This window comes from Notolabrus celidotus, chromosome 13, assembly GCF_009762535.1.
Source record: "Notolabrus celidotus isolate fNotCel1 chromosome 13, fNotCel1.pri, whole genome shotgun sequence".
Taxonomy (NCBI): Eukaryota; Metazoa; Chordata; class Actinopteri; order Labriformes; family Labridae; genus Notolabrus; species Notolabrus celidotus.
The window spans coordinates 7,330,673-7,356,537 of record NC_048284.1 but is presented as its reverse complement, the minus strand read 5'-3'; the positions used below and the strand labels follow the sequence as shown (position 1 = coordinate 7,356,537).

Sequence of the window (25,865 nt, the reverse complement as noted above, 5' to 3'; positions counted from 1 at the left end):
ATTACTTGATGTCACACAACGTGTGTGGAGACACTGAGATAACTTGTCAGCAGTGATTGTGAGTCATTCTGACATTTTATCACAGCGAGGGCTGAAAAGATCTGAAATTAAACAGAAAAGGTATGACCGACTTTTGAGTTTCCCCGCAGACAGGATGGACTAAAATCTAGAGAAGACGTTCAACCAGCAAAACATTAAGTGAAAGAAGCGGGGGAGATTTTAATACTAAATCAGATTTGTTTACAGTTTGCAGTGCTAAAATGAATAATCCTTAAAGCTCCTGTGAGAAGTTTTTGAATGGTAATGAAACAGAATGAAATTAATCATGTGGTGTCTCGATGACCTTCAAAGGCAAAAGAGACAAGAACAAGAACTCTCACTCTTCCTGCATTGTAATTTATAAAGCCTGCAACTTTCTGGAAGGGGTAGGTGTCAGACGAGACAATAACATAACACTGAAGAAACAGACTTTTTCAGTGAGAGGTACATTTGACTGTTAAAAGACAGCAGCATGAGTCAGAAAACAACACTTATATAAAGGAGGAAATCAGGAAAGATGTAAGATGCACCACTTTGTCCAGAGGGGGCGCCAAAATCAAATCAAACATAAAGTTCCTCACAGGAGCTTTAAAGTCATACACTTTATAAAAGTGTTTTTTTTTTTTTTTTAGTTATATTTTGAATTTTCTTACAACCCGAATAACCATTAGGCTAAATCTGCGCTAAAAAAAATGTATTTTTTTAAATTATTTTTTTTATAATTCACTTTTTTTTTTATTGTTTTCAAGAAAGTTCAAAATTCAGGAAGAAATAAAACAATCCAGAAAACAAATACATTTCACATAAAAAGTAGTAATAAGGCCAATGACAAAAGAAAGACATAGAGATACCAAACAAACAGTAATAAAAACCAAAAGAAGTAAATAAATAAACAACAAAACTGATTTCTCACAGGGAAAACACCGAGCTCAATGCATCACAAGCACTCACACACTCTCACCACACTCATAAACAAAGGTAGTTATTCCATATTGTATTATATCCATGTATGTATTTTAAAAAATCACATTTTATTCAAACAATTTCAACCTATTGTCCTATGAAAAATATGCTAACTCACAGACGTAATCCATTGAAATGAAGAGAACAAAGTTTTTAATGATGTTGACAAACGTTAGAAGATTAATTGGCGATTATTTCCCAATCTGCAAACGATTCTTCAGTAAAATAATGCCAAAAAATCCTCTGTTTCCTGCCCTCTAATATGACATTCTGCTGCTTTTCTTTTCTTATTATATCAAGCTGATTATATTTGACATTTTGGCAGTTGTTGTTGCATCTGTCAACATTGACTTTAATTGCCTGTAGAGCTGAATATTAAATGAAGTTTTCTGCATTCTGCATTTTCGGTGCCGGGGATTTTAGTAAGAAAAGTGGGTTACACTGAGATAGTATTCATCTTTAATTGAAACCACTAAAACCTGGATTTTTGGATAGCTTTAAAAGCATTAAGCTAATGTTTAAGTTAATGTGTAATCAAAAGTGAAGCTATCTCTAATAAGGTGCAAAGCTTTGATGTGAGGCTGCTTCAATCAAACCAACATGTTTCAACCACACTCAGTTACATACGCAGCCTTCCTTTAATCCAGAGAGCACCTTCATACTGCCTTTGTGATCTCTCTGAACACCATAACCCTCCTTTTAAATCTTTTATATACACCGATGTATTCTGATGTCACCTCTCTTTCACACACGAGGCTGTGTGAGGCCACTTTGCCCTGGAAAAGTCGAGTGTGTCTTATCCTGGAGATTCCTGCCAGCTGTGCAGCCTCACTGTATGTATTCACGCATCCAGATGAAGGAGCAGCCGCTGGCAGCAGGACAGCTCATCTACCGCTGTGTTGCAAACAGTTTGTGTATGTGTGTCAGCTCTGCATATGGCAGTGAAGGTGTCTTGACTGTTTCTTTCTGAGAAGGAGAACAGCCCCCGAAGCACAGTTTGTGCCGTAAACACCCACAGATAGATGAGAAGCCAAGTGAACATATTCGTATCAGTGCCCCCCGTGTGTGTGCGTGGGTGATCGGCGCCATGTGCGTGATCTTGTTTTTTTGCATTTGGAATCAGGGATTTAACCTCATTTGCGTGTGTGCATACATATATGTCCAGATAATGTTCATGCACAGGCGCATGATGGGGGCGCGTGTGCATCGCTGCATCCTTAAACAAGCATTCTCACTGAATCACGTTTCCATCCTAAATGACCCAGTTCTGCGCCGCGCAGAGACAATGACCTATTTACCAGAGAGAGAGTTAAGAGAAGAGAAAGGGAGAAGAGGAGAGGGGCGGGGGGCGAGACGAAACGCTGGATCGGATAGGGAGAAGGGATGTTGTTGTCGAACAGGAAGGGAGAGGAGGATGTCGAGACAGGAGCCAGGAGAAGAGGAGGAATGAAGGATGGAGTGACACATAAAATAGAAGTATGGAGAGATGGCTCGAGTGAAGGGAGAGAGCCAGAGGGTGGTGTGTGTGTGTGTGTTTCTTTCTGTGGTGGTTTTTCCAGATCGTGAATCTCCTCCTCTCTCTACCCATCAGCAAGCAGGATGAAAAAGCAAAGAGGCTTTCCCCTTTTTTTTCCTCCTTTCTTCTTTCTCAAACTAGGCCAGCAGGACTCTTCAGCCTCACGTGAACAGGCTGAGTCACTCCTCCCGAGCTACTTCTGTATACTCGCACACTGAACTCTCACATACACAGTTACAGAGATGCCACTTTGTTTTAATCACATGTTTTATTCAAAGCTGCCAAGCAAAGACAGAGTACATCAACTAAAAACCTTGACTTGCCTCTTGCAAACTCTGCTTTCTGCTCCGTCGACTCACACTGACAAGGCAAGACCTGGCAACGCGAGGGAGTTACCTCGGTGACTCCGACCCCATTAGCAGGTAGTTTAGCTGCGCTTGTTCGCGGGAGTCACAAAGGTGATGTGAATTCACCACCGCAGGGACCTAATACGCTCCAGTTCCTCACATCTGATCTGTAAATTATTCAGTATTCCCATAGTTTCTGGTTTATTGGAGTGTGACTTTGCGTGTGTGTGCTGGGACCTAGTTCTGTTGTGTGTTGTTGTCTCTGGCCTCTGGGTGTGTGAATTGGGCATTTTTTTAACAGAGGCAGGATTGTGTTTTTTAAGATGAAATGTGCGTCTGTTTGAGAGACACAGAAAATGTTTCTCTAACGCTTAACAGGAGAAAATGTGTCAGTGTGTCTGAAAAACTTGGGAACTATGAGCATGTGACACTTCCTTATCTCTGCAAAATAATTGCTCAGTTGTTTAAATGATGTATGTCATGCTTCAAAGTCGAAGTCTGTGAAGACACTCGCCTCATATCTGTGCTTCCAAATAAACCCCTTCAACCAATCAGCCTCCATGTAAAACCACAGTGGAGACCCAACCCCACTCTGATAATAAAAAGTGTTCAGATTCATGCGTTCACCCCAACAGCTGCACAGTAGCATGAAATCTCTTCTCCTTGGGCAAACTCAGACAGATGCGTGACGTCCTGGTGATTCAGCCCTTTCAAAGACCCTCTTGTTTTATAAAAAAAGCTGATTTAACATCGACTCTTAATTGGCTTTTCTGTGGGGGATTATGTTGAACATCTATGTACAGCACAGGGGAACACTTAGCTGTGTTGTCCTCTCCTCACCCCGCTGCCTGCTTCCTTTGTTTCCTCTGCTCTAGTCTAAACACTCGTCTCCTCTCTGGTTGTTCATCCTGGAAAAAATGGATTCACGGATTATGTGCGCTGGACTGCCAGAAATGGCAACGACGGAACATCAGTAATAATACCAAATGTTTATATTTCTAAAATTGTCTCCCTCTTTTTTTCTTCTCTTCTTTCCGTGTCTCTCTTTCTCAGCTGATGGCAGACTGAACGCTGGTCATGCTGGTGTGTTGCTGGTTGAGAGACGAGGCTCCTACCCGCTGATTGACCTGCGAATCCTCAAAAGTGAGTCCTTAAATCTATTAAAGCTCCTGTGAGGAACTTAAGGTTTGTGTCCACTTTGGCAACCCAGAGGACAAAGAGGTCCTTCATAAATCTGTGCTGGAAAATACAAAAAAAGTGGTCTACTGAGATCAGTTTTTCAACAGCTGATGTAGAAAATTAGAGAGCAGGTTGGCAGATAACCCATGTGTAATAATAATATAATGATAACTTTATTTATATAGCACCTTTAAAAACGAATGTTTACAAAGTGCTTTGACAGACAAAGCATGACAGCATTAGAGTGACGAAATAAACCTTTAACAGACAGAGAGGAGTGTGGAAGTTCTAACAATGCAAGGACAAAATACAATGCAAAACGATAAAAGGAATAAATGCAAATTGAACAGAATAAAGTGGTGAGACAATAGACCAATACATCTTTTTTTTTATAATTAAATAAATAAGTAAATAAAAGCATTAAAGGACAATTAAAAGGTTTTAAGAAGTAAGTAGAGTAAGTAGAAAAGGATGGATTTAAAACACTAAAATAATACATGAAAGAAATAAAACAAATACATAAATAATCAAATTAAATTACAAATAATCAATTAGTTAGATAAAAATAAAATAAATAAATATAAATATGAAGTGGTTAAAAGGATGAAGTCACATAAAAGTGAGTCTTAAGAAGATATTTAAAAGATGTCACTGACTCTGAGATACCAATATAATACTGATATCATCCTGTTGTTATTGTTTTTGCATTTGATAAACAGAAAGCATTTGGAAAATTAGAGAGCAGAAAATATTCAAAATTGAAATTTGAACATTTTGAAAATACAAAAATAGATGAGTTCCCACATTTCCACAGCACCCGAGCTCTGCTGATAGACTGCAGATTGGCGAGATGGACACAAGGGGGAGCACTGACATTGTTTGATAGTAGCTACACTGATGAAGCTGCCTGCAGTGTCTGCAGACATTATTTGTTTATATTTTTGATCTGCCTTATGAGTGTTGGCTGAATGCTGAATATTTCAAAGTGTCATTAATCTGCCTCATAAATTAGTCTCACTAAAAGAGAAAAAAAACCACTTTTGCTTCATGTATTTATTTATTTACTTGAATTTATTTTTTAGGCATTTTTGCCTTTATTTAGAACTCAGCTGAAGAGAAACAGGAAATGTGGGGAGTAGAGAGAGGGGGGAGACATGCAGCAAGTCCAAACAGCAAGAGGACTATAGCCTCTGTACCTGGGGCTTGAGCTGCAAGGCCAACGGCGCCCCACCTTGCTTTATTTTTACAGTAAATTACGTGACCCATCCTCAATCTTTGTGGTGAAAAATGTAAAAACAAGCTGTTTCAGCAGTGTGCAGGAATAGCAGCTAACCCCCAGCCAGTGTGTCAGACATTAAAAAACATAGAATAGTCTTCATGCTGATGGTCTTGTTTGCTTTTACAGGTCATAAAGAGATGACAGCATTAATTTCAGTCTGATTCATAACCAGCTGAAGTACGAACAACATTATTTTGCATATGATCCCATGGCTGTAACTCCTCTGTTAAATTATTTATGAGGTATTACTTTCAAAAGTCCTCATTCCACCTGTATTTGCAATGAATATACTGTATCTTATTTTACCCATGTGAATGCATTCAGTAAAACAAACACGTTTATAGGAGGAAAAAAAGCTCAAATACTAGATTTTTTCCAGATGACCCTTAGAATATAACACATTTTAACATGGCATGAACTGTTCTACTTCACTTCTTTGAAACACTTAAAACTCTTCTCTCTGAGTACAGCTCTGAGGCAGAATCTGTGTAATTGTGCATTAAATTTAGGTTAACCATACTGTGTCGGCTGCTCTACTTCGCTACAAGCACTGCAGAAACATTTTGTACATGTAGTACTCCCTGCACGGTCTGTTAAACTAAATCATGTTACACTTTGTCATTCCAGCCAGTGCCCAGCAGGGGGAGGTAGAGTCTGGCACCAGGAGAAAAGTGAAGCGTCTGCTGAGCTTTCAGAGATACTGTCACGCATCCAGGCTGCTCAGGGGGTTGGTGCCCCACACCCCCGGGTCTCTGCACCTGCTGGACGACGACTACCTGGGACAAGCTGCTGTAAGAACACACTCTCAGAAGCACAAACAATCAAGACATGTCTCTGTTTTTCGATATCTTGATGTTACTGAATTTTTAAAAATAAAGACTGATCAGTTCTGTGAACATTTCTCTGTCTTTGTAGCACATGCTATCAAAAGTCGGCACATGGAACTTTGACATTTTCCTCTTCGATCGTCTAACAAATGGTAAGTTGATGTTTTTGTTATTGCAGTTTGCCTGATGTTACTTTTCTTATTTTAGCTTTTGAAAATGTCCTTAGAATAAATGACCTAAAACACTAAGACATTTGTTTTATTGACTGGATTTGTGTGCTGCAGGTAACAGCCTGGTGACTCTGATGTGCCATCTCTTCAATGTCTACGGCCTCATTCAACACTTTGAGCTGGACATGGTCAAACTGCACAGGTTTCTTGGTAGGTTGAAATAAAACATCAGTGATAAGACTGACACACTTCTGGGACTTGCTTTATCCTCTAGTAAAAATAAATGTGATGTGCATACTAATATTTTTGCCTCCCACAAGACAGTTTTTTCTTTTCAAGATATTAATTTTGGACGTGTGTGCCTTTTTTGAGAGGATAGGAAAGTGGATAGAGTAGGAGACAGCGAGGAGAGAGTGGCAAAGGGCTGAGGGTCAGAAACAAACCTGGGCTGAGGACTGTAGCCTCTGCACATGGAGCACAGGATTTAACTACTTCGCTAAACTGGCACCTCATTAAACAGACATGTATGTTTTTTGCAGAGTTTGCTAATTTAATCCAGTCTTTTGTTGTCATTGTCTGCAACACTTAAGCCTGATTTATACTTCAGCGTAGAATTGTTGGCATAGGTCCAAGTGCACTTCCTCCAAAATGTAACTACACATGGAATCGGCGTGGACCGCATGCCCTGTTATTGGTCCGCTCGGCAACATTGTATTTCCTGTATTTACAGCACTTCTGGGATCCCTGCACATCGGCTGTGTATTTCATCTCCTCCAACGTCTTCTCTCTATTCTTCCCTGTAATCATTGCTATTTGATAAACAGCAACATGCAACATGCAACATGCATCAGCTCTAAATTAACATAATACTTTCAGAATCGCTGTGAAAAAGTAAACAGAGAACGTAGTGAGGCCGGAAACAGACAACCTGACTATCATAGAGACCACACTGCCCTCAAGCGTTTCGGCAGTGTATTGCTGCACGACACTGACAACATCGACGCACAAGTATCACGTCAACGTAGACCAGTTCTGCGTATGGTCGACGCAGAAGTATAAACCAGCCTTTACACAATTCCTTTGTGCAGCGACTCCCTGCCTCGACCCTTTGCTGCATGTATTCCCCCTCACTCTCTACTCCCCACATTTCCTGTCTCTCTTCAGCTGTCCTCTCAGATAAAGGCCAAAATGCCCCAAAACATAACTTTAGTAAGAAAAGATTTCTTTTCAAGTTTGATGATTAGGTGTACTGAACTGTACTTCTTGCATTTTCACCTGGCTGTAAATGCTTTAAAGTATCTGCTCTGTAATAATAAATCCACTGGTAGCTTCTTAGCGGGAAAAATCTCTCAAAAGTTTAGAAGAGTTTAACTTTTCATGAAGAGGGAACGCAGCACAGATGCATGCAGCTGAATCAAGGTGTAAACTGGTGTTATGGAGGCGAATGCTCCTGATTTATGTCCTTCCTTTGTTGCTTTTTCCTCACACAACACAGTATGAGATCATTTTGAATCAACACAATCCAAGTGAAAATGTCTAGCTTCAATCTTAATTTGTAATTTGGATTGGATTAAATCTCATAATCAAATGAAGTCGTTCACATGATGGATTCAGCAGTGGTGCCAAAATGACGTCAGGATCCTTAAAAATAATATGAATCAAAGACTTTCCAGACATTCAACCTTGACTCCTGTGTTTCCAGGCATGGTGCAAGAAGACTACCACTCCCAGAATCCCTATCACAATGCAGTCCATGCTGCTGACGTCACTCAGGCCATGTACTGCTACCTGAAGGAGCCCAAGGTAATTTACAATAATGTATTCCCGCCCACACCTCTCTATGTCTCTCTCTCTCTCTCTCTCTCTCTCTCTCTCTCTCTCTCTCTCTCTCTCTCTCTCTCTCTCTCTCTCTCTCTCTCTCTTTTAAACTCTCACACACACATTGCGAAGCTTTACCAGACCCAGCTTCTCCTTGACATATTCCATCAGCTTTTCCCTTCTGAGCGATAATTCCCACTCTCTTAGACATGACAACACATCCATCCACGGCTCAGAGAAATCCCTGAAGCCCTCTGACCAGATTAAGTGTCTCTGCATCTCCTCCTCCATACAGTAATTGCTTTTGTGTCCTTCCAGAGGAACCTATTTGGTTAAAAGCACTCTCATAATAAATTGAATTCAACATGCCGCTGTGATGCAGACGCTCACATTGGAAGATGTCTGATCAATAATGTGGCATTTTGTCCTTCACTGGCCATGAAACATTCATCTACACTATGTGACACAAACCTCTGAAATGAAAACTAATGCCTCAGTGTGTCCTACAAAAGCAAACAACACCATCAGTTAGAAGAGTGGCCACTTCTGTTATTTATAACGCCCCCCAGCTCTGCTGCAGGGTCGCTGTCAGACGAAGCAATTAAATGCAAACTGTCAGAAGAGCCTTTGTTTACATGCTCCTCTGCAAAGTTTTACAGTAACTGGTACTTTAGGCGCCTAAAAGGAAGTGGGATGAGATTTTTCTTCAGATAAAGTTACGGATGTACCAGGAAGGATCAGAAAAGAGGGAAAGAACGTTTGTCCACAGGGGAGGGAAAAGTCAACAGAAAAAGAAAGCCCCTCCATCACTTTCTTTTTATCATTTCACCTGATCTTTACTCACTTTAGCAATAGCAATAGCTATAGCAATTTTATTTATAAAGCACATTTCATTACACCTAAGTTCAATGTGCTTTACATGGGGAATTAAAAACATAAAGACATTTTTCCAAATAGAATAAATAAAAACAGAAAAACAATAGATACACCCAACATACATCAGACACAGCAATCAAACAAACTGCAGTTGTTGCTGCACATGCATCCAGTCACAACAGTCATCATATTATTCATACGCTTGAGAAAATAAATATGTTTTCAGTCTTTTTTTAAAAGTGGAGACAGTTGTTATGGACCTGAGGTCAGCAGGCAGTTTGTTCCAAAAAGATGGACCACAGTAACTAAAGGCCCCTTCACCAGACCTAGATTTCACCCTGGGTACATTTAAAAGACCTCCACCTGCTGACCTAAGGATCCTGGTTGGGTTATACACTGTGAGCAAGTCAGAGATGTACTGGGGAGCTGAACCGTTGACTGCTTTACGGACTAATAATAGGACTTTACCCACTTTTTGAATTCTATCAAATTATCCTGAATGCTTCTTGTACTTGTGATGTGAGATTTGATTTGATGTCTTTATTTTGAACATGTCAGAATAGAACAGAGAAAACATAGAATTAAAAAGAAGAAAACCCCAAAATCAATCAATTCCATCAGCAAGAACTGAAACATTTTAATTTACATGTGCGAAAAGGAGTAGCAAGAAGTGAATACATATCTAATCCTTCCCCTTTATTCACTATTTTATGTTATTATATGAATGCATTCTCACTAGGGATGTCAATTTTAAGTATTCTCCATGATCGATCTTTGGAAATGTTAACAATCCATTATCGATTGACCATTAAAAAAAGACACAGCAATTTGCATGTCAAAAACAATGACAAATGCCTTTTTTCCCCTAAATCAAATTTTCCTTATAGACACAATGTATATAACTGACAGTATTGAATAAATAACATTGATTATCTGATTATCAACGTGTGGAGCAGGCTCATAATCTCCACAGGCAAACATTCATACAAAGTGAAGGCTCAGACTACAACATGTGGATTTACTGCAACAAGAGAGCTGAACAGAAATATGTTTCAGACTCACAGTGTCCAGTTTTCTGTCTACTCGTTCTTATTGAGAAAAATAACCATGTATAGGTGGGTGGACAGGTGTCAGCCAGGAGAGCAACTGGGTCATAATCATAAAAAAGTGCTTGTCGCAAAGCCACTTCCCCCAGCTGAGTGTCCCCGCTGTGTGCATCACTTTCAGCTGATTCACATCAAAACATGCTTTAAACTTAAAACACCTCCCTAATAGCTGAACGAAATATGACACCACATGATGTTTGTTCCACGTGATAGAAAATTGAAAACAAAAAACCGTCTTTGAGTAAGTTCTGAACAATCAATTAAACAATACTCGATTAATTGTTAAAGGTGACATATTACGCTCTTTTTCATCAATATATATTGGTCTAAGAGGTCCCCAAAACATGTCTTTAAAGTTTATGCTCAAAAAAACACTTTGAAATCAGGTTTTGGCATGCCTGAAAAAAACTATTTTTCAGCCCTGCTCAGAACACTCCGTTTTCTCTCTGACCACGCCCCCTCAGGAAGTGGATGTGCCCTCGGCTCTCCAGCATGTTGATCTAATGTTTACATGTTGGCTGAATATACACGGCTGCTCACAGACCCGCGTTTCTTCAACCCTCTGAATCTGATGCAGAATCTGATCCTGACGGAGAGGCGCCTGTGGCTATGCTAACTAGCGCTAGCACTTTTCCAGGAAAAATAATAATCATCCACGAGATCTTCAAATCTGCAGACGTGGGGAGTAAAACCGACCTTCGTGTTTATTAAGACAGCCTACAACTAGCATGCCTCCCTCCTAAGCTCCTTGTTAGCACACGTGCAGGTAATGAAAACGGAGAAGTTGAGTTGTATTTTATACAGTCTATGGGCTGAACAAACTCCGAGCTCTGACTTCCGTTACAGACCGGATGGCGTTGTGACGTAAAAAAACACTGAAAACTGAAACGGCTCGTTTCAGCACACATTTATAGAAAGGTGGATTTTTTTCATTTTCGGGGGGTTTGTAGACATGCCAGGGACACATTTCAGGTAGAGAACCATTAAAAAGTCGATTTTGCATGATAGGTCACCTTTAACATCCCTAATTCTCACAAAACAAATCTTCATAGCTTATCGTCATTTTCACTCATGACTATCAACACTTTTCTTCCTCCCTGTACCTCATGAAAATCATTCCCTTATACTTCTTTTTTTTTTTTTTTTTTTTTTTTCTCCTCTAGACTTTATTTGTTTTTCTCATATTCTTATTCACATATACTCAATTGAATGATCATGGAATAATTGGACCCCCCCCCCCCTCCCTAGTCCCCCCCCCCCTCCCTAGTCCCCCCCCCACATCAGGATGTAAAGTCAGGGTTCAAAATATATCACTGAAATCAAAAACAACAGTACCAACCTATCACAACCATTGAAAAGAAAAAAGAAAAGACTGCCTAGTTGACCAAAACCTCATCTAGAGGCAGGTACCCCCTTATCCGTATCTTACCTTATAACATATATCTGCCTGCACAGACATGCACAAGCACAGGCACGTCCACACAAGTGCACACATATACATGCCCGCAGAGACACACAAGCATACATACATATACATCTACACGGGCGCACACATTGACCCACATGTCAAAATACACACCAACAATACAAAATTGACCAAACACAATTGGAGGGGAGGCCGCTATACACAAACTTCTGTCGAGTCAACACAACGTCATGAAAAGGTGATCAAAATGTTACAGCACGCAGTCTCTTACTGTTACTGATGCAATACACAGCTACATAAGAACAAAAATAGCCACACCCCTTATGGTAGCACTAAGCTTTGGACATGTGAAAGAAATAGTGACCAAGTTTTGTTGTATTTCTCAATCATCATTCCTCTCAATAATTCCCTTATACTTCTTCTTTAACTTGATTATGTTGTGGCGTTAAGTCCATGTTGAGCCTGTTCCACAGTGAAATACAAAAGTCTTTCCTTGTAGTCTGAACACTCTTAATCTTTAAATTTAACTCACCTCTTAAGTTATAACCCCCCTCTCTTTCAAAGAACATTCTTTGGATATGTCCTGGCTGCAGATTTCTCCTTGCCTTATGCAGCATTTTTGCAGTTTTAAAATCCATGAGGTCAAATAATTTCAAGGTTTTGGAGTTGAGGAACAATGAAGTTGTGTTCACAGTAATCAACATCATGTATTATTCTGATGGCTCTTTTCTGTAGTACTGAATGCAGTTGCAGAGAGTTTTATCAGGTTTCCCCAAACCTCAGCACACTAACCAAGATATGTTTCATAACTTGATATACAATAAACAAGATTTTTTCTGTTTCATAAGAGATGATAAACAAAAAAAAAGCTGAATATAGTTAATGAACTGCCAGAATTTTGAATCCTAAAGTCCGGTGCAGTTTGTGTCCATTATGACAAGTTTTTGGCTCAGCACACCAGAGCAGTCTGAGGATGATGAGATGAGATGAGGTCTCATCTGCATAAAAAGCTACAGCTCTTTTTATATCGCATGACCCCCAAGGATAGAAAAGACCTCTAAAAATATTTGGATGCATTAAGAGCTGTGCATAATTTCCCCTCTCTATCTGCTCCATCTCAAGGTCCAGTCCACATTGCATATTTCTCTAATGATATTTGAGTGTAAACAAGCCCTCAATGTTCTACATTTATGTGCAGTTTGTTCAGCATCTCTTCTCTTTTATGGGCAAGGTTTCGTTGAGCACTTTCATCCTCACAGAGCTCAACTTTGTCACCACATGGACGATGAGCTGACTCTAGAGAGGATTACTTCTCACCAGTTTGTTGTTGAGTCCATTCATGTCACAAATTGAACAGTTGAAATCCAAGTGTCGTCCTGGAGCAATCTATCAAAGAGCAGCTCACTCAGATAGACAGAAACAACAGTCTGTATGCGAGGGTCAGGGAAATATAAACAGACTATTTGTACAGATGTATTATTTTTAGGTCATTCAGACTTGATCTCTGGAAACTTTGAGTTAACTTCCTGTATAAATCCTGCAGCGTGGTTACCATCAACTCTCAGCAGACGGTAAAAGTTTCACTCTAGCTGCTGGTTGCTGTCGGTGGTGTTTGTGAAATACATGTTTCTTGTAATGAGATTAATTTGCACAGAAAGGATTCAGTTTGTTCCAAATTAATGCATAGGGGCTCATTTAAATGTATGCAAACAACACCGTGACGCTATTTGCTCTGCAGCACAGTATGTGATGCATTAAAGCCTCTGCGTGCTTCTTGAATAAGATGATGCCTTTTCTCTTGTGTACAGGTTTAGTGAGAACAAAAGCTGCACTGTAATTCATTAATTAGGAAGGTTAGTGTTGTACAAGCCACAAAATAAAAAGACCTTAAGACATAACGTTTTTTATCAATCCTCATTAAACTGACAAAATGAAGGATTCAAGTCGAGATTAACAAATAAAATCAGCTCCCATTAGAGTCTCTCCTGAGTCTTTAAAACACTTTCATTAGGAATAAGTGCAAGTGTCCCTCCTGAGTGAGAAACAAACATTTCCCTGTGTTCATGTGTTGAAGCTGGCAGAGCAGCTGAGCCCTCTGGATGTGTTCCTCGGTCTGATGGCAGCAGCCGCTCACGACGTGGACCATCCTGGAGTCAACCAGCCTTTCCTAATCAAGACCAGACACCACTTAGCATCGCTCTACCAGGTGAGGCCTGCTGCTGATGACGTCTGTCTGACGTGTGCACTTTGTTGAGCGTCTCGTCTGTTTGGAATTAATTTTGTATGTTTGCTCAACAGAACACGTCTGTGCTGGAGAGTCACCACTGGAGATCCACTGTGGGCATGCTGCGAGAATCAGGACTGCTGTCTCATCTGCCTGTGGATATGTCGTAAGAGAACACACATGCATTTACACACACCTGAACCTGATGACATTGGATCTTTAGGGTTAATATCAATATCTGAAATGTTTAAGCAGTGCTCTGTCGTAAGAAAAATAAAAAGTCAAGATAATAGAGGTGAGTTTGAAGAAAAGATTTAAAAGAAGTCACTGAGTTTGCTTGTCTGACATCTTCAGGCATGAAGTCCAGAGCTGTGGAGCAGAACTGCAAATGCTTTTTATCACCTTTAGTGACCTGTGGAGGTTTAGAAACCACGAGTAAGGCCCTGAAAGAAGTCCTCAGGTAGCGGTGAGGCTCATAGGGAGTTAGCAGTGAACAGACATAAGCTGGAGCCAGGCCATTTAAGGCTTTAAAAACAAGCAACAGGATCCTGCAAATCTAAAACTTACAGGTAGCAGTTAAGGGCAGTGAGGACTGGTGTCATGTGATCGCTTCTCTTGCAATGTGTTTAAAGCCTTGCAGCAGCATTTTGAATTACTTGCTGGAGCCGGGATAAAGTGCATTACAATTGTCAAGTCTGGAAGAAATAAATGCATGGAGGATGTTTTCTAAGTCACCAGAAGGAAAGGAAGAAGAGCATTTGTTGTTTTTACTCAGTGCTGCCCCCTCTACTCTACAGGCAGGACATTGAAGCGCAGCTGGGCTCTCTCATCCTGGCGACAGACATCAGCAGGCAGAACGAGTTCCTGTCCACCTTTAGAGAACATCTGGACAACCAGGACCTGGACCTCCAGCTGGCCTCACACAGGCACTTCATACTTCAGGTATTCCACACACACTCACCTTATAACATGTCCATTTTAAAAACAAACAAACAAAAAACAATCTGAAGTGTGCATGTCATCAAATACCTGCTCTGACTTTTGTTGTCAGATTGCTCTGAAGTGTGCCGACGTGTGTAATCCGTGCCGGGTTTGGGAGCTGAGCAGACAGTGGAGTGAGAGGGTGTGTGAGGAGTTCTACAGGCAGGGTGAGTAACAGACACTTTATTTACAATCATGATAAAGAATACAAACAAGGAAGGTACCTTGGGTTTATTAAAGGTACCATATCAGTATCAATCAATCTTTATTTATGTAGTGCTAAATCACAACAAATGTTATCTGAAGACTCTTTACAAACAGAGCAGGTCCCATCAAGTCCCATCTTACAGACAACAGGACTCAGTCTGATCTCATCTTAATCCACCATGAGCAGAGCACTTTGCAGCTTTTAGCAAGTTACAGCGGCAAGGACAAACTTCCTTTAACAGGCAGAAACCTCCAGCAGAACCAGACTCATGTTAGACACACATCTGCTGAGACAGATCAGTATCAGTAGCAGTTTCAAAACAAAAAAACCCACATTATAATCACTCTGTGTTTCTACTTTGTAAATAAATTCTATTACTTTACAAAGTGAAATCACTCAAAGTAAGACTGCATCTCCCATAAGCCTCATGCTTAATATGCCACTAGTATAAGTTTCTTTGCTTTAAATTATTACCATATTACCGTAAGACCATTTTACTTGATGCAGATTATATCTCACAGAATTTGAAACAAACTGAAAGGTCTCAAACTAATTAGCATTTAGTGCCAGAAGGAGTCAAAAGTAGTTTCATAGAAACGTTACTGAATTCATTAATTTGACTCATTTAACTTAAAAAAGCAGATTGAAGAAGATAACAAGAATCAGTGTTAGTTTCATTTTCTGGAGCTCGAGTGTTTAAAGCTTCAGTTGGTGTTCAGTGAAAAATCTGAGTTGATTAGTCACAACTGAAACTTAGACATCTATATTAATACAATTTACAGATGTGATATTTTTTTCCGATCACTCTAATATAAAATATTTATGAAGCTGTAATTATTTTTTAAAGCATTTTATTTTCTGTTAGAGGAAGCCAATGTTGTCAGAGATTGTCTCATTTTACAGTTATTGTATTAATACCAAGCTGCAACCTCCAGTCTCAAAGTATGAAGCCCATTCGGAAGTGTTATAAACTGCAATTCATTTAGAATCCGCTTGAGACTGGCTGCAGAAACACCAGAAACCACATACACACGAATTAAAAAAAGATTATCTTTGCAGCATTAAAGGTGACATATCACGCTTTTTTCATCAATATATATTGGTCTAAGAGGTCCCCAAAACATGTCTTTAAGGTTTATTGCTCAAAAAAACACTTTGAAATCAGATTTTGGTCTGCTTGAAAAGCCCTCTTCTTCAGCCCTGTTCAGAACGGTCTGTTTTCTCTCTGACCACGCCCCCTCAGGAAGTGGATGTGCCCTCAGCTCTCCGTCACGTTGAGCTAATGTTTACATGTTGGCTGAATATACACGGCTGCTCAGAGATCACGTTACTTCAACCCTCTGAATTTGATCCAGAATCTGATCCTGACGGAGAGGTGCCTGTAGCAGGACCTTTCTGAAGGATTGGTCACAGATTTAGTGTTTCTTGTTGTTTTATTTGTCAGTATGTCGACGTGTGTCTTGGTACACAGCTACAACATGTAGCTATGTGGCTATGCTAACTAGTGCTAGCACTTTTCCATGATAAATAAAAATCATCCACTAGATCTTCAAATCTGCAGACGTGGGGAGTAAAACCGACCTTTGTGTTTATTAAGACAGCCTTTCAACTAGCATGCCTCCCTCCTAAGCTCCTTGTTAGCACACATGTGCAGGTAATGAAAAACGGAGGGGGAGTTGATTTGTATTTTATACAGTCTATGGGCTGAACAAACTCCGAGCTCTGACTCCGTGACAGACCGGATATTGTTGTGACGTAACAAAAACACGGAAGTCTGAAACGGCTCGTTTCACACACATTTACAGAAAGGTGGAGAAATCAGAACAGGGGTAGAATGGATTTTTTTAATTCTCGGGAGGTCTGTAGACATGCCAGGGAAACATATTTCAGGTAGAGAACCATTAAAAAGTCGATTTTGCATGATATGTCACCTTTAATAAACATGTTTACAGCCTGGTTCAAAAAATGGCTTGGCTCTACGTAGCTAATTCCTCTATCGGCACACACTGTACGGTGGTTGAATTTTTTTCTAACGCGACAATTCAGAAGATATTAAGATTACGAGTTTTTGTCCAAATAAGGACATGACTGACTTGACTCCCAGACGGAAACACATAGCTGTTGGCTAGGAGGCTCAAACCCCGCCTCTTTACGTCACACTTTGCCGAGTTCCGCATTTCCAATATGGCCACTGCTGACGATTAGCTTCAAAACAGCACACAGGAACAGATTATGATTAATACCTGAAGATTTTTGTATTAATTAAAGCTCCAGTGGGGAACTTTCAGTTTGTGTTGATTTTGGCGCCCCCTGTGGACAAAGTCATATCTTAAAAGTATAATCTCTTCCCTGATATCTCATCCTGTACATATCTAGATAGTGTTTTCTAACAAAAATGTCTTCCTGCTGTCTCTAAAACATCAACATATCATTCATTGTGAATACTTGATTTGGAAAATGTAGGTGCTTTGAATTTGGGTCTGACACCTACCCCCTTGCAGGAGTTGCAGGCATAAAAAATAACTGTATATGAATTATCTAATTTGTTGTTAATGACCTTGTTTACTTTTGTAGGTCATAAAGACACATCACTGTTAATTTCAGTCTGTTTCATAACCAGCTAAAAATTCCTCACAGGAGCTTTAATGTGTTCAAATACAACCAAAGAGCTAATGGTGGTTAGCATAAGCATCATATTTTGACAGGCTTTTTTAAAATGTCTTTTACAGGTGACCTGGAGAAAAAGTTTGACTTGGAGATTAGTCCTCTGTGTAACCAGCAGGCTGACTCTGTCCCAGCCATTCAGATTGGTGAGTACTAGAGATTGAGCACACACACACATATATATATATATCAACACAGCAGCTAAACTGTATCATGTAATGATGCCCTGTCTCCCACAAAACATGACACCAGAACTCTCTGTCCTCCTCAGGGTTCATCTCCTACATCGTGGACCCTCTGTTCGAGGAGTGGCACCGCTTCACCGACTCCAGCCTGCTCAGCCAGACCATGATGGGTCACCTGCACAGGAACAAGGCCCGCTGGAGCCGCCTAAGATATGCACGCACACATTCAGAAACGCACACACACTCCCACGCTGAGGAGCCAGAGCTGGAGCCCGAAGGAGAAGAAGGAGAGGGAGAGGGAGAAGGAGAAGGCGAAGGAGGAGAGGGGGAGGACATCCCTTAACCTTTCTCCCATTTCCTGAGGTGTTATCCTTTGTGAATGGAGGAGAGGAGTGTTTATCCACCTCCTTGTTTGTCCTCCAGCGTGTTTTCTCTCACCACCAGTTGTTCACAGGCTCTGAAAGCGGGAGCACTGGATGGGAGTGGATGAAAAATGGCTCCCTCTGCTGGAGCGGAGGACTGAAGCCCTGCAGGGAGGGAGAAAAAAAAGAAGCCGGAGAGAGATTCATGGTTTGGCGGATGATCTTAGTAAATATATGCCTCACTCTATAACCCAGTGATATCTGCTTCAAAGTATCAGAGGAACGCAGGGAGAGAATTTAATGCTTGCGGCAGAGGAGGGCTCGGTGAAGACTAATGTTGAGGTTTTTGCACAATGCTGCTGGAACAAAGGAGAAATGAAGAAGATGCCAAGGTGATAAAAGTCAGCTGGACTGCTGGAGGAAAGAATGAGACTCAAAAAGAAGAATATACGAAGCTTTGCTCTATAAAAGATACTTTTTTAAACTTTAACAATAATTAAAAAAACATACTCTATTAAGATCTTTTCACTTTCAACATTTTGTACAGTTTTCACTTCTAATGGATGCTTTAATACAAGTGTCTCACTTGTTTGCTTTTCACTCAGATGTGTGTTTTTAACTCCAGCACTCAGTTGATCTGTCGAGGTACTGTACACTGTAAAAAGTCTTCTGTTTCCTGTGTGTAACCGGAGAGACTGACAGAACTGAACTACAACTAACAATCAATAACAAAAAAGCTTCAGCTGGGGTGTTGTAGGATTTAAGAACAGAAGCAAAAGCCATTTTCTCTCAATGTTTTTAATGTTATTAACGGTGTAATCTGTACATACTGTGTCGTACGACTTCACACGCCAAAATCTCAGCAATGTAATAACCTTTTTACTGGGGAAGGATTTAGGGAAGTCTAACACTGGTTTTTAACAACTTACTGGGTGCGTTTATTTCTCTGATATAGCCTCAATTTGCAACAAAACACACGCACAACAAAGCCTTAACAGTAACCCGCTCCTTCTGTCTGTGAAATACTCTCTGATTGTGTTTGTGCCATCCTCTGGACTCGATCTCTTACACTGTCAAACTTCCTAACAGATTCTGCCTGTTTTCCTTCAGCCATACCAGCAAACTGACACACACACTTAGACACACTTACACACACTCACAGTACTGTAGCAGCTTGTTTCCAGTGTGATCTTTCACCCAGTATCACAGCCAGACTTGGTTTTTAAACCCATTCAGCGCTGCCAAGGTGCCAACGTACTGACACATGAACTCACTGCTCTGTTACCTCTCTGAACGTTTGTGACCCCCTTGTTGCAGACACTGTGTGCACTGTGTGTGTTTCTTATGTTGTGACCAGACTTGGGCCAATTAGTAGTTGCAAATATCTCTAATATCTACTCTTCAGTAAACCTAGCAGTGAGTATCAAGTCAATAAAGATGTCTGTTACAGAAAATTAAAGCTCCTGTGAGGAACTTCTTGTTCATGGCGGTTTTGGCGCCCCCTCTGGACAAACTGATACCTCTTATAGTATCTTATTATGTGCTAAAATGTCATCCTGGTTCAGTCACTCATCATGAATCTTTGCTGTGAAGACAGTTAAAAAAATGTCTGTTTCTTCACTGTGCAGGAAATAGCACCGTCTGACACCTACCCCCCTCACAGCTGTCATAAGAATTAAAAATGACGATATAGAAATTGTGAATCTTTTTCTTAATGGCCTCATTTGCTTTTGGAGGTCATTAAGAGGCATCACTGTTCATTTCAGTGTTTCATAACCAGCAAAAAAAAACCTCACAGGACCTTTCAATACCTTCATTTCTCATTAACATATCTTTAATTAATTGCCAAAAATGGTACTTTTATATCCATAAACTTTTATATTTATAACCCTAATGTGAAACTGATCCTTATGTAGCTGTTACTGTATGATAAAAAAAAACAAAGTATTCAATATAGTTGTAAATACTACTTGGTCCAAGTGGAAGATGTACTTATAAACACTTCTTTTTGTACAACTCTTCTGTAAATATGTAGAAATGTCACATTTAAGATCAACTCCAGGCTCGTTCAAAGCTGAAAGAAGCCCGGGCCCACGTCTTCCCTGACTTATAGAGGAACAACAATACAGTTACACACATTTTATTCTGTCACAGCGACAAGATATCTTTAAAAAGAATATATACAAAGCTAATGTATTTGCCAGTTTTATAAAGAAAAGTGTTATAGAATTATTTCTATGAAGCGCAGTGCAATAAAGTCACTGGCCAAGTTGTAACAGAGACGACATCATCATATCAGACTCTAGCTCTTGTAACTAATAAGCAAATGGTTCACACATCTTCACTGTAGCACTTTCAGCTTTGTTGAACCTCCCTCCGTACCGTATGTACGCAGCACTACTGTCCGAACAACATTCACTCTCTATGAGCCACACATGATGACTGCCGTAGTGTAGACAGGAGGCCTCAGGCTGCCGCGTATCTCAATACCTCCTCAAATCAGCACTGGAACAGGGTCACTGAGCCATAATGGTTTCACTTTGGAATACAAATATGTGCTGTGTGCATTTAATGTTTTATATGCCAGAGTTATTGTAAGCAGAATCTGTATAATTACTATTTTATCTAAAAGAAATTAGCCTAAAAATATATATAAATTCCTCTGAATTGAAGTGAAATACCTTATTTAATGTATATGCACTGATGTGGAGGTACGGTGTCCTCTACAGGACCATATATTTGCAGAAGTATCCACCTTGTTGATGTGAAAATGTATCAATGCAGATTTAATGAAGTTGTCCCACCCTTTTTTTATTTTATCTCAAATCATAGAGAGTGTTCTTATAAAGATTATGAGAGATTGTGCCAACACTCCTGCATACCTTGTTCCCAGCTTGTTCTCGGCAACTTCTAGCACTGGACTGCTCGAGTAAATGCTCCAACAAGAAAGACTACAGTCCTCTTCTACAAAGTGAGTCAAGGTTTTTATTTGGGAACACTTAAATTGAAGATTACGATATTTAAAATGGGGTCTTCTGCTGGTATTGGAGCCCAAAATAAAGCGCACCTTGGTTCATGGGAGGTGTTTGCACTATCATGTGATCCAAACAGGACTGAATCTGTGTGTTTGGATGCGTCATCTAACTTCTTGACTGTACACTTCTGTTCTGACAACCAACCTCTGAGCACTGTGAACGATTCAATAAATGTTTTTCAATTAACATACAATGAACACAGCGTACCATGTGTGTTATTTTAAGTGTTAAACATGACTGCATTAGTCAATCAATCAATCAATCTTTATTTGTATAGCGCCAAATCACAACAAACATTATCTCAAGACGCTTTTACAAACATAGCAGGTCTAGACCGTACTCCATGTCAAATTATGAGCAGGGACCCAACACCAAGACAGGGTAAGACTCAGTCTTACCCCACCTTAAAGTTGCTGTTGATAGTCCTGGAATAAACATCAGTTCAAGGAGAGATTTCAAATGTCAACACTACCCCTCCACACCAGATTTCCCTCTCACTACACCCCCCCCCCCCCCCCCCCCCCCCCCCCCCCCCCCCTCTCTGCTCCTGTAAGGGACCACAAACAGGTCGTAGTGCATGCTGAATCAGGATGATGTAGGAGGACCAATCAGGAGAGTGGCTCTGATTGGTCAAGGCTAATGGGAGCGATTTTAATTCATAGATTGCTGGATACCGAGGCATAGGAAAATACAGAGCTCTCACCATGATCTCAAAATACCTCATTTATAATGGCTGTTGATAAGTGTTATGACTTTTTGCCAAACACAGCACAAAATAAGTAAAGTTTTTTTTGCCCCAATCCTACTAACTGCAGCTTTAATCCACAGTATTTAGCTAGTTACGGCGGCAAGGAAAAACTTCCTTTAACAGGCAGAAACCTCGATCAGATCCAGACTCATGTTAGACACACATCTGCTGAGACTGAGTTGGGGTGGGAAAGAGGGATAGAGGAGATGAAGAGATAGAGGGAGCGGTGACAGTGATGAGACGAGTAGTGGTAGCTGTTGCCGCTGGAGTCCAGCACATCTGTATCAGCTGGAGTCTGGAGAGTCCACAGCAGGAGGACGTCTACGGCAGCTCAGAGGAACCTACGAGACAAGGGAGCTCAGGGACTATGGTTAGTAACTTTAATGGGACATGTAGAGTTAAAGTGATGAGGGGGTTGAGGGGGAAAGGGTGAGATAGGATCCCAGTGTGTCAGTGCGCCAGTTCCCCCAGTAGTCTAAGCCTATAGCAGCATAACTAAGAGCTGGTCAAAGCCTGATCCAGTCCTAACTATAAGCTTTATCAAAAAGGAAAGTTTGAAGCCTACTCTTAAAAGTAGAGAGGGTGTCTGCCTCCCGGACCCTGACTGGTAGATGATTCCAAAGGAGAGGGACCTGATAACTGAAGGTTCGACCTCCCATACTGCCTTCAGAGACTTTAGGTACGACCTGCAGGCCTGCATGCTGGGAGCGTACTAGACTGCATGTACTGTACTCTGATGGGGATGTAGGGTGAGAGTTTGACCACTAGAGGGCGGTAAACTCATTTCAATGGCTGAGAGAAAATCAACTCCTCGTGATGAGGGGCACATTAGTGTGGCCCCTCCTCCCTGCTTTGGTTACAGTATAAATACAACATTTGGCTTCATGGTTTATGTGTTATAAGTGTACCTGGGGGCTCGGAGCTCATATGTCAACAAGGAAAACATTAAGAAGGAGACAGACAAGCTGAAATCAAACAGGTTGAAGTTGTGCTCGGTTTTAGTTTGCAGAACAAACAATGACGAACACAAATGAGTCACACAGTTGAATCACAAAACTTTGCTCTGCAGTTGTTAGCACTTTCTTTCTCACATGCATCACAGAACTCAGAGATATGGCAGAAGATATAAAAGATTAAAACAAGCCAGACAACCTGAATGACACACATGGGAATAAAAAATTGAAAGAGGATTAACGGGGATTTAGTGCTCAAAAGAGAAGAATAAAGATAGCAAATATGGGTTTAAAAAGAAGGAGGGCACATAGAAGAAGACATACTGATAGTGAATGGAAGAGAGGAGAAGTACACACGGCCTGCGTTCCCCTCATTTGCATATCTCTGTTTTGCAATGCAAAAGAGGCTTGTAGATTGTGACAGATGCAGAGTCCACTGTTGATTGGTCACCTATTAAATCACATTAAGCTTAACATTTAAACTTTATCGTGTGAAGGGTGAGAAGCACAAGTGTGAGAGGTTTAGTTTTTATTTTTGGATGGCCACATCTCAAATTTCACCAACTCTGTGACTCTCTGAGAGCTTTTAAAAACACCAACCGAGAAAGAAGTTATGTTTTTAAAGACCTGGATCAGCTAATCGGAGCATGACATCTGCAATCCATTCAGGCTGATAATTCTGTCTTACCGGCTTTCTGTCTCCCACTACACACACACACACACACACACAATTCCCCTCCGTCACTCAGTACTCATCCAGCATGTGTCACTGTAAATATTGACACTGCAAACAAAGCCCCCTCTTTCACCCCCTTAAATGTCATCCTGCCACTCCTTCTGTAAAGACATGCACCCCATCATCCGCCAGTCCTCTCGATAAGCATCTCCCTCCACAATGCAAACTTGGAAAGGCCACTATTTTTGGTGTTAGTTTGTTGTTTTTTTTTAACCAAAAGCTGTGCAACATCAACACATATCACGCAGAATACTCCTTTAACAGTTGACCTGTGAGGGTAATAAAGTGCAGGTATTCTCACTGGAGCTGAGACTGAAATCTGAGATGAAGATTTCCAGCTGTGTGTGTAGAAAGTGAAAAATGAAACTTGTGGTGTTCAGCTGCGTCTGTCTCTTGCTGTCTGTCCGGCCACTGTGCTCTGCACTGAAAGGGTTAATCTCTTGTAGTTAGTCACAATCCCTTCTATATCTACTGTATACACTCCTTTTCTTAGTATTTTCTCTTTCTTTGAATAACGGCTTCTGTGAAGAATTTATGCAGAAAGACAAATATGAAAATACATATTTCCTCTCTGCTCCTCACCTTACTGTCAGTTACATATATTACACACTGCGTACTTTATGTCGCCATGTGAACCCGAGCAGCCTCTCAAGTTCAATTTCAGAATAAGACAAGTGCAGTCCAACACATGCTTTTACTGTTTGCTCTGGCCAAAGACAAAGACACATTTTTAAACTTCCACTAAGCTCAATATCATTGACTGTACATAATTATGGACGACATGCCTCCATCTCCTCACGAAGCCATAATACCCCCACTATGGACACTGAAATATTACACTGGTGATGTTTTAGAGCTAAGGCATGCTCAGAAGTAACCTGGCTGGTGGAGCCAAGGAAGTGACGTCACTTCTAACCAAAGCACACATTCAACTTACTGATAAAACAGTAAAGATTGGGGCGCTGGTGGCCTCGCGGTCTAAGTGTCCCACGTATGGAGGTTATAGTCCTCGTCGCCGAGATTGCCGGTTCAGCTCCCGGCCGGTTGACCATTTCATGCATGTCACCCCCCACTCTCTACTCCCCCCATTTCCTGTCTCTCTTCAGCTGTCCTATCCAATAAAGGCGAAAAAGCCCCAAAAATATAACTTAAAAAAACAAACAAGCAATGATCGCTTAGGTTTTAAAGTTCTCAGCAAGGACCTTTCAAATTCTTTCAGACACTTGTTGTAACGCTTTCAGAACGCTGCATAAGCCTCAGCTCACATCACATCCCTTCTTTTAAACATCAAATATCTAATTAAACTGAAAAATAATCACTCACACATAAAGTAGCACAATAAGAAATCCCTTCTATGACAGACAGCATGTCTGAGAAAAAATTAGTTGACCTGAATTTTGATTTTCTAGTTTAACCCATGTCCCATCTGTTTATATGGAGGAGGAAGGCTTTATGACCTATACTGCACCAGGGAGGTCTAAATGTTTTGGCTTCACTGTAGGGGAGCTGTTTTGCTGTCCACGTTTTTATACATACGGCACCAATGGACCACTTTTATTCTACTTATTTTTAAAAACTCAGTCCAGAGAGACACTTTGGATACCAAGATCACACTGGTTTGAACTGTTATGACTAAACGGGGGAGGAATTTCACCCAAATGTCGTTTTTTTTTGTTTTTTTCATGCATCCAAATTTGAAGAGGTTCAATCGATCCAAAACCACCTTTGAAGTTATTTCTATATGAATCAGAATCAGAATCAGAAATACTTTGTTTATTCCAGGGGGGAAATTCAGTTATTACAGAATTATTTTATACACAGTATGCAAGAAAGTACAAATAAAAAAAGATGTATTGACACTTTTGCTGACAACAGTTAATGCATTAATCTCTTGATATTACCCCTAAGAGATGAACTGATTCAGATCATCCTAGTACTCCACTTTGGTTTCTACAGCACACAATCCAACAAACACTTTGGGAATTGGGAATGTTCCACATTTAAAGAACACCGTAATTGTTATCAGGTTTGTAATGTACTCTGTGATGTATTTACTTAGACATTCTTTGCCTGTGCATTTGTAGCATTTGAATATTTCTTATCATAGGATCTCGTTTTCAGAACACAATGCGGAGATATCCAGTACAGAGACACGTATATAAAATGCTGCACAGCAAAAATGCTAAAGAATGAGTCAAACAAAAAGTCCAAGATGACATTTTA

General features: G+C 40.4%; 1 protein-coding gene across 2 annotated transcripts in view; it reads left to right on the top strand.

Annotated features, from left to right (window-relative positions):
* Positions 1 to 21,402, top strand: part of LOC117824509 (cAMP-specific 3',5'-cyclic phosphodiesterase 7B-like) — a 41,776-nt gene extending 20,374 nt beyond the window's left edge. For both annotated transcript variants that reach the window (XM_034700024.1, XM_034700025.1), the window contains 11 exons: positions 3,919 to 4,008; positions 5,951 to 6,114; positions 6,239 to 6,302; positions 6,435 to 6,530; positions 8,023 to 8,123; positions 13,621 to 13,752; positions 13,845 to 13,936; positions 14,568 to 14,712; positions 14,822 to 14,918; positions 17,689 to 17,769; positions 17,895 to 21,402. In XM_034700024.1, the coding sequence (XP_034555915.1) occupies positions 3,919 to 4,008; positions 5,951 to 6,114; positions 6,239 to 6,302; positions 6,435 to 6,530; positions 8,023 to 8,123; positions 13,621 to 13,752; positions 13,845 to 13,936; positions 14,568 to 14,712; positions 14,822 to 14,918; positions 17,689 to 17,769; positions 17,895 to 18,151 (1,319 nt within the window). In that variant the 3' untranslated portion in view covers positions 18,152 to 21,402. The remainder of the gene's footprint in view (positions 1 to 3,918; positions 4,009 to 5,950; positions 6,115 to 6,238; positions 6,303 to 6,434; positions 6,531 to 8,022; positions 8,124 to 13,620; positions 13,753 to 13,844; positions 13,937 to 14,567; positions 14,713 to 14,821; positions 14,919 to 17,688; positions 17,770 to 17,894) is intronic.
* The last annotated feature ends 4,463 nt before the right edge of the window (positions 21,403 to 25,865 follow it).